The 14,856-nt window shown below is 39.6% G+C and overlaps 1 protein-coding gene across 1 annotated transcript in view; it reads right to left on the bottom strand.

Annotated features, from left to right (window-relative positions):
* The window catches only part of EEA1 (early endosome antigen 1), a 265,467-nt gene that overhangs the window by 61,648 nt on the left and 188,963 nt on the right, over positions 1-14,856 (bottom strand). The window contains exons 5-10 of the mRNA XM_025208125.1: positions 14,236-14,290; positions 14,070-14,135; positions 13,015-13,051; positions 12,031-12,144; positions 11,825-11,946; positions 10,127-10,282 (exon numbers count right to left, since the gene is read on the bottom strand). Coding sequence (XP_025063910.1) covers positions 10,127-10,282; positions 11,825-11,946; positions 12,031-12,144; positions 13,015-13,051; positions 14,070-14,135; positions 14,236-14,290 — 550 coding nt within the window. The remainder of the gene's footprint in view (positions 1-10,126; positions 10,283-11,824; positions 11,947-12,030; positions 12,145-13,014; positions 13,052-14,069; positions 14,136-14,235; positions 14,291-14,856) is intronic.

Below are 14,856 nucleotides of genomic sequence, written 5' to 3'. Positions count from 1 at the left end.
ACCCTCAGTGTGCTAGGCCTGGGCTGGGGCCTGGCCACGCCCCCTCCAGTCGAGCAGGGAGCGGGGAAAGCCTTGGAGCTTCAGTCCCTTCCCTTTGCCAGTGGTTGGCAGGCTGGGAGGTATGCTAGATCTAGCACCCCTGGCTTCTGGCCTGAGCCACTGCAGCCATGTGGCTGCATTTCCTGAATCAAAAGTGAATGTCTGCTCACTTGCTTCTCAAAATAATCTTTGCAGTTTAGACTAATCTGCAAAGACTGAATCAATTCAGCTTCTGGCTTTTTGACTGTCTGTACTTAGCCCTGGAAATGCAAGCATCCACTGCTATCCCTCCAGGGACAAATACTCAATGAAGTAACCTAACTAAGGTGGAGAGACCATAGCAGCACCCTTTGGCAGCAACTTGGAAGTGATACATAAAAATAACAGCTGCCGCCACAACTGCATGACCATACTGGTAGCACTACCGCTGTCTCCACACATCACCACTGGCCCAGATGCTGAACTGCCCTGTCATGCCTTTGACTCAATATATGCTTGGTCAGTATTCCTCCCCAGCAAAGACCCCAGACTTTAATGCAAGTGGGGAAAAATGGATGTGGTAGGACAGTTATACACAAGTATAGAAAGCCTCTCCATACATGGGTGTAGGAATTAAGATCTGATCTTTAAACTGAAAGACAAAGTACTTAACTTTTAATAAGATATGAATAAATACTGAGTTCCCTAGTTAAATTTTTATTTAATGAATCTCAACGTATCTCATTTGGCTGATACTAATTCTTTTCTTTAACATTTCTGCAAAGACATTTTTCAGCAGTTTTCTTCATTAAAGATGCATAACGAAAGTAAAATGCACTTTGTGCAAAAACAGCATTATTTCTAACAGCTGATTTCCATTTCCCAAAGTGCATGAAGCCATAAGATTTCTGTGGAAGGTATGAAAAAAATACATACTGATCACAAGTTCACGTATTAATGTAATCGCATCCTCCTCCTAAAAAGGATCACGTGTCTCTCAGAAGTTTTACATAGAGTAGTGTAAAAGATACCAGATAAATGTAAACAGCTAATAAGCAGAGACAAATTACTCACTCTGTCTTGTTCATAATAAGAAGATCAGAAAGAATGGATAAGCACATTTGGTATATGAATATATGTTGCTATTAACTCTTACTTTTTTGTTTGTTTTTTTAAATAAAAAGCATGCATGCTGTTTTTGTTGCAGACTTGTTAATTAAAAACACTCCAAGCATCCCACTGTGCAGATAAAGAGCTTTGTGAGAATATTTATGGAATTCTATAGGTATTCTGCAAAACAGGTAGTAATGCGTAAGACATACAGAAGTTTGGCAAATTTGTGCAAGTCAGACACTGTTGGAGCCATTTTCACTAGGAAGAATAAACATACATAGGAAACAGTTTCTGTAAGGCTGAACTGTCGTTAAAAATAAAAACTCACATTGCATTATTAAACAGGCAACAAATAGATGACAAATCATTTGTATCTGCTGGCTGATGCATTTGCAATGAATAATGGACAAACAGAAGTATATCAGTTGAACAGGAACTTGGAATTCTCTTCAAAGAACAAAATTACAATGCAATGATTAAAAGCTTTTAAAAAAAAAGTTACCTCAAATTTAAGTGTCTCCATAAGAAAGCAGAAAGATAAAATAAAATGATGGATGAAAGGTGGAAAACAAGCAGTGATACAAGCCATTTATTTACAAATCTACACAATAGGCAATCAAGCATCCCCCTTAAAGGGCATTCAGTTTTACAAAAGAACCCTACATGACAAAGGAACATTATATGTATAGAATTAAACCCACTACTCAAGACAAAACAATTCAAAACCTATGCTTGTGTCTTATGACAGGTAGGTGATTCCCACACATTTAAAGATAACTGAAGTCAATTCCAAACCTACAATATTCACACACACACAAACTAACTACAGCAAAATAATGCACAGGGTGCAGAGGATAGCACAGCACATGAAATTAAGTACATCTTTCCACTGATTTTAGTAAAGGCTTTTGGATCATTCTTGTGCTTTAAGGGAACTTTTACACATGCTCCAATACGTTCCGATTAGAACACGTCAGAGCAGACTCAATGAATCGTGTCTGCTGGAGCGCTCTAATCAGAATAGTCCAGCATGCTGCAGCGTCTCATGTATTCAGAGTCCCCACATTTCAAAATGGCAGCGAGGGTGCTTTAACTAAAGTTTGTCAAACAAGCTTTAGTTAAAGCACCCCTGCTGCCATTTTGAAATGTGGGGACTCCGAATACATGAGACGCTGCAGACGTTTTAGAGCAGCTCCTGCAAGCTGCTCTAATTAAAATGCCCCCTCACACCCCACCCCGGAGCATATGTACAGACACTCTAGGTTACCACACACACGAGATTCACTAGTCAGAAATCAAACATGGGATGAATACTTGTATCGCTCATCATATCTGTACTAACATGAAACTCGCTCAAGTTTCACTTCATAGTGAATAATGGATACACCAAAGAGCCAATTGTATAGCTAGAATATGGCTTCACAAATCCTGCTCCCCCACCCCATCAATCTTTTCAAGACATTAACAACATTTTTTAAATCTGTTGTTTGAGTTTAAAGAGGTTAAACTACTAATCTTATTCCACATAGTACTCCTTACTATTAATCTTTAGCAATGAAGGCAAAAGAAAAAATCCCAAGCATAAGATGACGTAGCCAACATTTAAGCAAAGCATCAAGTATGGAAAAGATCAATTCTTTCACTTAACTTCATTTCTCAGTAAAGGACAAACATCCATTTACAAACAGATTGGTCTCTCTCAAACTCCTTTGATTCAGGCTGTAAATTGCTTTAAAAAAATTACTGGGGGGGTGGGGGGGAGAAGGGAAGGGAAATTAATCAATCCTAACAGGGTAAGATACATTTTAATTATTTCATGATCTAACAAAAGGCAAAGGCTACATAGTCTAGTCTATTTTTACGCACGCAGCTCAGACCCAGAGCTGATTGAGAACAAGTCTGAGGCCTGGAAAAGCTTGCATTACCAGCCCTATAGACAGACACGATGTGGATGAAAAGATTCAAATTTCCAGCAGTCTCAAATCAAGCACTTTTCACAAGTGTATTAAAAAAACCCAACTAAGAAAAAAACGCCCATAAATTTAAGCATTATGAATTTAGGTTGTTATTCACTTTTAAAGTCTGGCAGATCTAGCATCACTTGCCATAAATAGCAAAGTTTTATTGTTAATATAGTTCATTTGCATTTATTATTTTCACACATAAGTGTTAAGAGTTTGATGCAGAGAAGATAGCAACATATTAAATAAATGTAAAATCAGTGATACTTACCCTAACATTTAAATTCTACTAACTGGCAAATCAAATAGTGCCTATTCTAATTTTTCAGGCAGGTGGCCTAAGTATAAGCATTGTTCTGCACAATTTCTAATCCCTTCGCATGCATGATATTCTCGATATATACATTAAATCGATCTGCACCAATGCAATAGACTTCTCCCCACGTCTGCCACTATACCCAACACAAATGAACAGCAATATATACGCTGAGTTTTCAATAAAGGGCACACAACATGAAACAGCTCTGTATAAGCTAGCTTGTACACTGTTGCCTACAAAAACTCTGATCAGTTAGTCTCTAAAGTGTCACCCTGACCAACCTGTTAATTCTGCTAATATTTCAATGTACCCGAAGTGAACAAGGCTAATTCATACTCTGATAGACATAGGTCTTGCAGGATTCTGGATTTCAGTTCTGGCAGATCTTGCTATATCACTTCACTTTCAGTTGGCAGTTAATGATTCTCTTTGAAACCATAAAACTAGAGCTGGCATTTTGAAATACAACTTCTAAACCTGAAGCATCAACAATAGCAATCTCATAACAAAAGCACAATTCCTCAGCAATCTGTGTCACCACATAACCACATTACTTAGGCCGCTGACTGCAATATTCTTTTCTTCATGGACATTTGCATTAATTTGCGAAAGCTGAATCTAAACATTAATACTTCAACTTCAACCAGATAGTACTGGACTCACTGTACTACTATTACAACTCATACCACTCCACACATGCTTCAGAGTTGGCACAGGACAAGGAAAGAGAAGATAGCCAGGAACCGAGTAGTTCAAAAAGCAGTTAAAAAATAACTGCTTTTCTGCCTTGTATACCTCTACAGCTCTGGAGGACAGACCTAGAATATGTCATTCTAAAATTCAGGGAAGGTAATATTACTGAGGTGCCAATTATACTGTACAGCTACCAAACTGTTTAGTACAAAGTAAATTAAGGAGCAAATGGAACCTTGAAAACCTTGGTCATCCCTTCAAGAAAGTTTAGGGGCCTCACATTAATCCTATTCTCCCATGCCTATGACTTATTCTGTATTAAAAAAAAATTGGCTGCCATTCTGTTTTATTGGTGCATATGAATGAGTTTGAAAAAGGGATAGTTATACCCTTATATGACATAGCTATACTGAGAAACATTTTAGCATAGGCCAAAAGAATAACCACCCAAAAGGATCTCAGCTGCTACAGCTATTCCAACAGCCTCCAAATGGAGATGTGGTATAGAGTTCTTCTGCTGATACAGGTTAAGCCAGGTCTCCAAATGGAATACGCTATACTGGAAAAGGACTATGAGGTAGTATAACGGTATCAAAATACCAACTTCTTCTTGAGTTACCTGGAGGAAGAATTTTTAGAAAATAGCACCACCAAACCTGCACTATACCTGAGCCACATAGAGATATTTCGTCTGGACTGAACACCTAGACTCATTTCTTGATTTCTACCAGATTCAACAACTATCACCCTTCGATCAAATTCTCTCTGGCATACTCCCACACCATCAACTTTCTGGACACTACAACCTGCATCTGGGATGGCACTCTACAAACCAACATATATAGCAAACCCATGGACCACCATATTTCTGCCCACAAAATCAGCCGACCCCCACACACCAAGAAAGTTGTACCTCCCCAGATACCACTGCATTTGCTCTGAGAAGAACACTCATGACACCCACTTCACCAACCTGAAAAACATCTTTACCCAGAATCCTAAAATCACAGAAAATTAGGGTAGGAAGGGACCTCACAGGGTTATCTAGTCCAACCCCCTGCTCAAAGCAGGACCAGCCCCAACTAGATCGTCCCAGTCAAAGCTTTGTCTAACTGGGTCTTAAAAACTTCCGAAGAAGGAGATTCTACCACCTCTCTGGGTAACCTGTTGCAGTGTTTTACTACCCTCCTAGTGAGAAATTTTATCCCAGTATCTAACCTAAAATTCCCTTGATGCAACTTGAGACCATTGCTCCTTGCTCTGTCATCTGCCACCATTGAAAACAGTCCAGCTCCATTCTCTTTTGAACCCCCCTTCAGGTAGTTATCAAACCCTCAGTCTTCTCTTCTCTAGACTAAGCTCAGATTCTCTCTGCCTCTCCTCACAAGTCATGTGCCACAGCCCCCTAGCCATTTTTGTTCCCCTCTGCTGGGCTCTCTCCAATTCGTCCACATCCTTTCTGCAGTGGGGAGCCCAAAACTAGACACAGTACTCCAGATGGGGCCTCACCAGTGCTGAACAGAGGGGAAGAATCATTTCCCTCAACCTGCTGGCAACTCTCCTACCAATGCAGCCCAGTATGCCATTAGCCTTCTTTGCAACAAGGGCACACTGTTGGCTCATATTCAACTTATTGTCCACTGTAATCTCTACATCCTTTTCTGAAGAGCTACTGCCCAGCCAGTCAGCCCCCAGCCTGTACTGATGCATGGGATTGTTCCATCCTAAGTGCAGGACTTTGCACTTGTCCTTGCTGAACTTCATGAAATTTCTTTTGGCCCAATCCTCAAATTTGTCTAAGTCACTCTGAATCCCAGTCCTACCCTCCAGGATACCAACTAGCTACTATCCCAGCTTGGTGTCATCTCCAAACTTGCTGAGGGTGCACTCTGTGCCATCTTCCAGGTTGTTGATGAAGACGGTGAACAAAATTGGCCCCAGAACCAACCCCTGAGACTCTCCACTTGATACCAGCTGCCAACTAGACATCAAGCCCTTGATTTGAGCTTGATGCTCCAGCCATTTTTCTGTCCACCTTACAGTCCATTCATCCAGCCCATACTTCCTGAGCTTGCCTGTGAGAATGTTGTGGGAGACTGTATCAAAAACCTTGCTTAAAAAAAAAAAAAAAAAAAAATCAAGGTACACCACATCCACCAGTCTCCCTGCATCCACAGAACTAGTCATCTCATCACAGAAGGCAATCAGGTTGGTCAGGCATGACTTGCCATTGGTGAATCCATGCTGACTATTTCTAATCACCTTTTTCTCCTCCAGGTGCTTAGAAATGGATTCCTTGAGGATCTGCTCCATGATTTTTCCAGGGATCAAGGTGAGGCTGACTGGTCTGTAGCTCCCTGGATCCTCCCTTTTCCCTTTCTTAAATATGCATACTACGTTTGCCCTTTTCCAATTGTCCGGGACCTCTCCTGATCGCCACAAGTTTTCAAAGATGATGGCCAGTGGCTCTGCAATCTCATCAGCCAACTCCCTCAGCACCCTTGGGTGCATTCCATCTGGCCCCATGGGTGAGTACACATCCAGCTTTTCAAAATAGTCCCTAACCTGTTCTTTTGCCACTGTTTGCTGCTCACCTCCTCCCCAAACTATGCTGCGTGATGCAGTAGTTTGGGAGCTGACCTTACCTATGAAGACTGAGGCGAAGAAAACATTGAGCACTTCAGCCTTTGCTGCATCCTCGGTCACAAGATTGCTTCCACCACTCAGTAAGTGGGACACACTTTCCCTGATTCTCCTCTTGTTACTGACATACTTGTAGAAACCCTTCTTGTTACCCTTCTCATCCCTTGCTAGCTGTGACTAGAGCTGTGTTTTGGCCTTCCAGATTTCATCCTTGCATGCCCAAGCAATACTCTTATACTCCTCTCTAGTTGTTTGTCCAAATTTCCACTTCTTATAAGCTTACTTTTCGCGATTTAGTTTACTGAAGAGTTCCCTGCTAAGCCAAACTGGTCTTCTCCCATACTTGCTAGTCTTCCTGCACATTGGGATGGCTTGCTGCTGCACTCTCAGTAAGGCTTCTTTAAAGCATGGCCAGCTCTCCTGGACTCCTCTCCCCCTCAGTCTGGCTTCCCAGGGGATCTTGCCCATGAATTCCCTGAGTGAGTTGAAGTCTGCTTTTCTGAAGTCTGGGGTCCTTACTCTGCTACTCTCCATCCTTCCTTTCCTCAGCATCCTGAATTCAATCATCTCATGGTCACTGCTGCCCAAGTTGTCATCCACTACTACATTTCCCACCAATTCTACCATATTTGTGAGCAGCATGTCAAGAAGAGCATGGCCCCTACTTGGCCGCTCCAGCACTTGCACCAGGAAGTTGTGCCCAACTCTCCAGAAACTTCCTGGATTGCCTGTGCACTGCTGTATTGCTGTCCCAGCAGATATCAGGATGATTGAAGTCCCCCATGAGAACCAGGGCTTGTGACTGGGAAACCTCCGCTAGCTGTTTAAAGAAAGCCTCATCCACCACTTCCTACTGGTCTGGGGGTCTATAGCAGACACCCACTACAACATCACCCTTGTTGCTCTCCCCTCTAACCTTAACCCAGAGACTTTCAATAGGCCCGTCTCCAGTTTCATACTGGAACTACGAGCAATCATATGGCTCTTTTACATAAAGTGGAAACCCTCCTCCTCTTCTCCCCTGCCTGCCCTTTCTGAACAGTTTGTACCCATCCATGACAGTACTCCAGTCACACAAGCTATCCCACTAAGTCTCTGCTATTTCAAATCACATCATAGTTCCTTGACTGTGCAAGGACTTCCAGTTCTCCCTGCTTGTTTCCCCAAGCTCTGTGCATTTGCGTACAGGCAGTCCTCGAACTTACAACACAATTGAAAACCTGAAAACCATGTCCTAAGTCGAAATGTTGCAACTCGGAACCAATTTTCTCATAAGAAACAATGTTATAAATGGGGGATTGGTTCCTAAATCAAGGCCCAATACCCTATTTTCACCAAAAAATACCCCAGAATGTTGTACTCGATCAATTATACATGAGTAATATAGCTACATTAATGCATTTATATTGTAAATAGCAATCATATTGATTTGGAAGGACTTCTTTGAGGTGACTTTCCTGGACTTTTTGAAGGGCTCTTTGTTGGACTTTTTGAAGGGTTCTTGGCTGGAGTCTTCTCAGGAGTCTTGGCTGCAGGTTTTTTCTGGAGCCTTGTCTGCTGTCTTAAAGAAAGTGTCCAAGGATGTTTGGACAGATGTTCTCCAGGGAGATGAGCGACGCAGCGAACTTGTTCGCTGGCATGGTGTCGCATCAGATCAAGCATTGTAAAGTCAAAACTGACATCATAAAGTTGAAACAGCGTGTCAATTTATAAAGGTTGTAAGTCGAGGACTGCCTGTACAGGCACCTGAGGTAACTAGTCAACTGCCCTGATTTCTTAGGAAATGTGAGAACACCTCCCCAGAAAGGACACTCCAGCAGAGAAACATATCACATCTTTAAAAAAAAGTCACATGAATACCCTGCAACAACCTACTGTAATACAAAAATAACGCCCCCATAAATTGCACTATGTTGGTTGGTACATACCATCCTACACTAGAACCCATAACAAGGATCAAACAATTGCAGCGTATAATTAAAAAAGATAGGACCCTGAGGGAAAGATTCCCTGCTCCCAGTCTTCAAGCATCCCCCTGGAACTGCTCACTAACAAATGCAATCTCCCCTCCAATCAGGAGACTCCAAATGGGACACACAACCCTGCCTTAGAAATAAATGCAAACCCTGTGAACACTTCTCCAGAGCCACAACAATAAACATGGATCCTACATGTGTAGTATGTCACCAAAATGGTATACATCTCCTTAAGTGTACCAGATGGCCTCAGGGAAACTAAGTAGGTGGAACTATGCACCAGAATGAACTCTCACAAAATACATAGATAGGACAGAGACACATGAAGACCAGCCGGAGCACATTTTTCACAGAATATATTCACCCGTTCTGATCTCACAATGCTTGTGCTCAAAGAATATTTACATAATACCACCAAGATGGGCCTGGGAACAGAAATTCATAACCCTACTGTTATGAATCCATAACACGACATAAAAAAATGAACTAAATCCAAACAATGTCTTTATGGATCGTTATAACCTAGCAAATACTCCTAAGTAACAACTCGCGTCTTGAATGGTCTCCCTCTGCCACTAACTAGATTTCCTATCTACTGATCTTTTTTTCTTATAAGGACTCCTTTTAACATTGTTTCACTCCTTGTTCACAGCCCTCCTCCATTCCTCCAAGGAGAATGCATTTGCATGGACTCTTCTCTCTGGCACTCAGTCAGCCTGCATCTGCCTATTTCTTAGACCCGAGGAAGGCACTTGATGCCTGAAAACTTGTCCAATGGCTCTCCAAACTATACAGCTTTTCCAATAAAAAGATATCACAAATAATCCTTGCCACTTGGACATTCCCTAAACCATCATGGCTACAGCACTGCAAAATTACTACATTTAAATCATTCTCTATGTTGTACTAAATGATTCACTTTCAGTTTTAATTAACACTAAAAAATCTAAATATAACAACATTCTTTTCTTTAAAAAAAAAAACCTGTGTCAACTTTACAGTTAACTAACAACCAAAACAACAACTAAAAACTTATTCTTGCCTACATGCTACAAAAAAGTTCTGAAAATAACTGTTTTTTTCAAGTCATAAATATATCGCTCTCTTTCCTTCTTTTTCTGGAAAGGATACAATGCATACCAACAAGAGAACTTGCTTCTCCTTCACTGAATATTTTTTTCTATTGCAAAGCTCTACTTTTAGTATAAAGAAAGATTAGTTGTTAGGATAAATACTGCTGATGTAATTATGCATTCAACACTAACGTAATGAAGAAACTCCCTACCGGGTTATTTAGAAAATCAACATTCTATTCATTATGATGGATTAACATTAGTCATTTTCATATGACCATTGTGGCAAAGCTAAGGCTCACATAAAGCCTTTTTATATGGTTTCATTACCTCTGAATTAACATATTCTTCCTGCAAGTGTTTGCACTCATCTTTCAGCTTTTCAGATTCTCTCTCACGTTCCAAAGTCATCTTGTCCATCAGCGTCTGAACTTGAACCAGCTCCTTCTTTAGAACAGCTACATCCTCTTGACCAGGCCTTTGCAGCTAAATAGTGACACAATGTATAGTTGTAATAAAGAAATCTGATGACAACAGAAGTGTTGGCAATTTGGTTTCATGCTCTGTAAAGACTTCCACATTCATTTCACGAGGTTTCTTGTTGGAAAAAATTGCAAAAGGAAAAGTTTCTCACAAAACAAGAAATTAAAAAAGATCAATGTAGACATTTGCTGTTCATACTGTGGGACAATGCAAAACTTAAATCAGGAGCTAGATCCCATATACATTTGATGCTGTTCAAAATATACACTATGACCTGGTATGGTTTCTAAACTAAAAAGATAACAGAACAAAAGGAGGCACAGAGGAAGAAGTTAACAAGCAAAGTGATCAGGGAAGAAATAACTGACTGACAGACATCAGTTCCAAAAGGTGGGTCGGTTACTCCATATGTTATAAAAAGGCTCTGCTAGCTGGGCTCTTATGAGGAGTAGATACAACATTTAGCACTGATGTGGGAAGAGAAAAGGAACTGCTAGTGTCAGAGAAGCGAAAAGCATAAGAGTGAGGAAAAAGGTAAAGAGAGAAAGAAGAAGGAAGAGAAGATCATGAGAAGTACAATGACGAGGGAGAGCAAAACTGGGCAGCTGAAAGGTTGCAGTAGTAGGGTAGCATGGAGTCAGACAAAAACAGGTCAACCACTAGTAAAATACAGCAGTGTGTGGAGTAGGGGGGGAAGACTGAAGGAGGGAGGAGAGAGCAAGGGAAGGGAGGAGAGGAGTGAAAGGAATAGGAGACAGAGGATCCAAAACATGATTGTCAGGGCGCATTAATGGAAGATGACATGAGGATGGAAGAGCCACCACCTAAAAAGTTTTGCTGCACCCTATATAGAAAGCAGGTTTCCAGATCTCTGGCCAGGTTCCTCAAAAATTGTGATCATGAAAAAGACTGCTAGGAAAAACTAATCTTTGAATACTGTACCTCTACAGAGCCACAATGTGTCTTGGTGTGACAAAGTCAAGTGCCAAATAAGCAGTGGCACAGATAAGGCAATGATAGCTATCAGCATTTTAATCACCACCGCTGCCCTTGTAAGCAGGTCTTATGAATTAGATTGTCTGGCGGCAGCAAGAGTGAAACACATTACCTTTTTCCTCTTAATCTAGATAGCCCTTGAAGTTAGCAGTGGCACTCTCCAGGAGTGACGGTTGCCTAGTAAGGCCTAAACAGGCAGGTACAAGTATTAATACATAGTGACATTCATGAAAAAGGAAGCTACTCAGAAACCTTAGAATAGTGTACTAGATAGTTAGCATGTTTTAATATATTTTGTGCAGCATAATGCAAGCTGTTTAATTTTTAGAGTAGGCATAATTTGCACCTCTGTAATGAGAAGTTACTGGAAATTTAGGACATGAAACAGATATTTTCTGAATGCTTTCTTCTGCAAAGAGCTAACTTCCAAGTTCAACAGTGACAGTCTGTTTTAAAACTACATTTGGAACGAGCAAACAATTGAAATCCATCCCCACTTTATTTTGAGACTGTCAGGATAAATTAAATAAATATCATGATATAAATTACCAGTTCGGTCTTCAGGTCCTCTATTACAGCTCTCTCTCTCTGCAATTCTTGTGTCAAATTCATCACTTTCTGCTCAGCACCTTCTCGAAGACTCATTTCTTCATCATACTTGGCCTTAAGATCTAGTTAAGAGGGATGTTAGGCAAAAGATAATTTATTCAAGGTTCAAGATAAAAGGAGAATGGGATTGCATGGCATATACCTACCCACAATTTCAGTAGCCAGTTGAGCTGCTTTCTGTTCAAACAGGTCTTTCATTTGCTTAATATTAAAATTTTCTACTTGGATCTCTTCTAGTTGCCGTTCTAATGATTCAAGTTCTATAAGAAGAAGAGTCTTATGCTAATTTCCCCAAAATAAATTACAGTAAAGTTATACAGACAGTTACATAGATAAAAAGCACTGAAAATGAATAATCAACCTAAGCTCGCTTAACTTTCAATTCACTGCAGTAAGACTATTCACATGCTAGAGTTTTTTGCTGAAGCCAATCAGAACACTCAGCACTTTACATGACAAAGCACTTATTCTGACCAATGGAAAAAGACAGTATATCCAGCTTGGATTACTTTTGTATGCTGCTGATTTTTCAGCCCTGCGATGCCATTAGAAGTCATATAATAGAGATCATCAGGAGACAGTGCGCACACATAAGGAAGTTATTATTCTTGAGTGCCCCATACAAATATCACATGGAACAAAAATTGTAAGTATGCAGGATTTTTTTAAACAAGAAAAGCATTCTCTTTGGCAAAAAGCAGGAAAGAAAGGCACTAAATAGAACAAGCACTGACAACTGATATAATAAGTGTCAGTCATTTGTCTCCACGCCCCCTCTGGGGCACATGTCTTTTATTAGCTGTTTGGATGATTGAAACTGTTGAAGGCATGATCAAAACCATGATTAGAAGTCCTTCCACAGTCACAGACATCTTCCTCAGAAAAAAGAAGGAATGATTCAATGAAGCAAATGCAGTCTAACATTCTTACATACCATGAATGGTAGAGGTCACCTTCATAAATGCACAGGAATATATTTATACAAAAAGACAATTTTACATAATTGCAGCATTTAGCCTTAAAGTCAAGTAAAGATTATTCATCATTTTGCCAGAAAAATACAATGAACTTGCTCCCACAATTTTCAAAGCAAAGTAGAAAGTACAGTATTAAAATGTGGGTTTTTTTACCTGTAGATGCAGGTGTCAAACCATCAGGCTTAGACTCCTTAAAAAATAAATAAAAGGAAGTAAAAAAAAAGAAAAAAAGAATAAATGCATTACCAGGCAATCAAGACAACAAATAATTCAAAGGACAGTTCCTGTGGCATCTGAAAATGAGTGCCATACTTGGAAACTTTAAAACCGGTACTGAAATAGATGTGCAGGCTTTGCTGCTGTAAAGTAATTTGTGTACTTGATTAAGCATCTCTCTGAAGGGAGTTACCCCTGACGAATAGAAAAGGTCAATATAATGTTCCATCCCTTTGTACTGCTAAGCCATCACACTCTCAAACTAGAAAGGGTGCAATGGTAACAAGTCTTCCTTTACCTTGAATCTGTCTGTGCAAATATTATGCATGCTAATATACAGAATAGAAAACAAAGGGATTTTTTTCACCCAAGAAAGTTCTGGTGACTAGTCTCTTGATTGCATGGGAGTAACAAGTCTTACATATCATTTATGTGGTGTGTATGAATTTTACTGGCCCTCTGAACAGGGATACATTTCACCCAGCATGTGTATTTCTGAGCTTTGTATAATTACATTTTGAAGTAACTTACTATGTGAAGATAAGTTGGAACACAAGTACTTTCACTGGCCAGTTAAGAGGGTTCAGACTATAATTTTTTTTTTTGCTACACAATTTAGGTTATGTGGGATTTTATGGTTTATTTTGTTTTTAATTATACTACTTTCCTCAGAAATATGTTGGAAGCAAAAATCTTACTACAGCTTCTAAAATATCAGTCAAAATACCAGAGGGTTGTGAATGACCACACTGGAAGGAAAAACCTGAATCCAGATTACAGGGCATGCGTTAGGAAAGGAACACTAAATACATTAACATCCCTTTAGCCTTAAAACCCAGAAACGACTGTCAAACACTGGTTTATTAGAATCAAGTTATATAATTACTGAAATCAGGCCACGTGCCTCACAAAAAGGGTATTAATCTTCAAATGCCAATGATGATAATTAACTGCTTGCTGTAAACCTGCTTCAAGTATTTTAAAGCAATTACTTGCTGCTGCTGCCCTTGCACCTTTTCCAGTTCCTTCTTCAGTTCTTCTGAGTACCACCTTTCCTCCTAGAGGAAGGAGATGAAAAGCACATGTGGTAAGTGTACAATTTAAGCTTACTGATGCACTTCACAATTTGAAATAATGCAAGTAAAATCCTTTTCAAACCTTAAGTGAAGTTTGCAAGTCTTGGATTTCTTGTCTGAGTAGTGATATTTCATCTCTGGATGCATGTAATCCATGGAGTGGAAAAATGAACAACTAATGGTTAATGACAATTAACAACTAGTAGTTAATTATTACATTAATACATATAATACCACCTACTAAGAATTGTCTTTACAAAACCTTCATACAGAATCTCATGTCAATACCTTAATACACTCTTAAATTTCTGAATTTTGGAACTAAAATTAAATTAAAGTCAGCCATTATCTCACTTTCAAACTATGCATCTAAAATACTAAGACATCAAACCTGAAACCTGTATTTCAATCTAACATATCCATGATGCAAAATATTCTTTTCATGAAAGAATTGAGGTTTTCACAATTCCCTTAAAATATTAAATTATATTTTTACAGGACAGATCAACTACACAAATTCAGAATTGCAAAATAATGCTTTAAACTACTTAACTGTTACAAGTTTTGTTTATAAAAAGGGCAGAATAATTCCCATTCAATTTCCATATCACATAAAGAAGCTGCACTAGAAGGTAGAATGCTGTCTTATTTCTTCTGAACAGAAACATTATATAGGATCTCACTTGCAGAGCAATTCAACGTA

The sequence above is a fragment of the Alligator sinensis genome, unplaced genomic scaffold (assembly GCF_000455745.1).
Source record: "Alligator sinensis unplaced genomic scaffold, ASM45574v1 scaffold141_1, whole genome shotgun sequence".
NCBI lineage: Eukaryota > Metazoa > Chordata > Crocodylia > Alligatoridae > Alligator > Alligator sinensis.
This window is presented reverse-complemented; position numbering and strand designations above follow the sequence as displayed.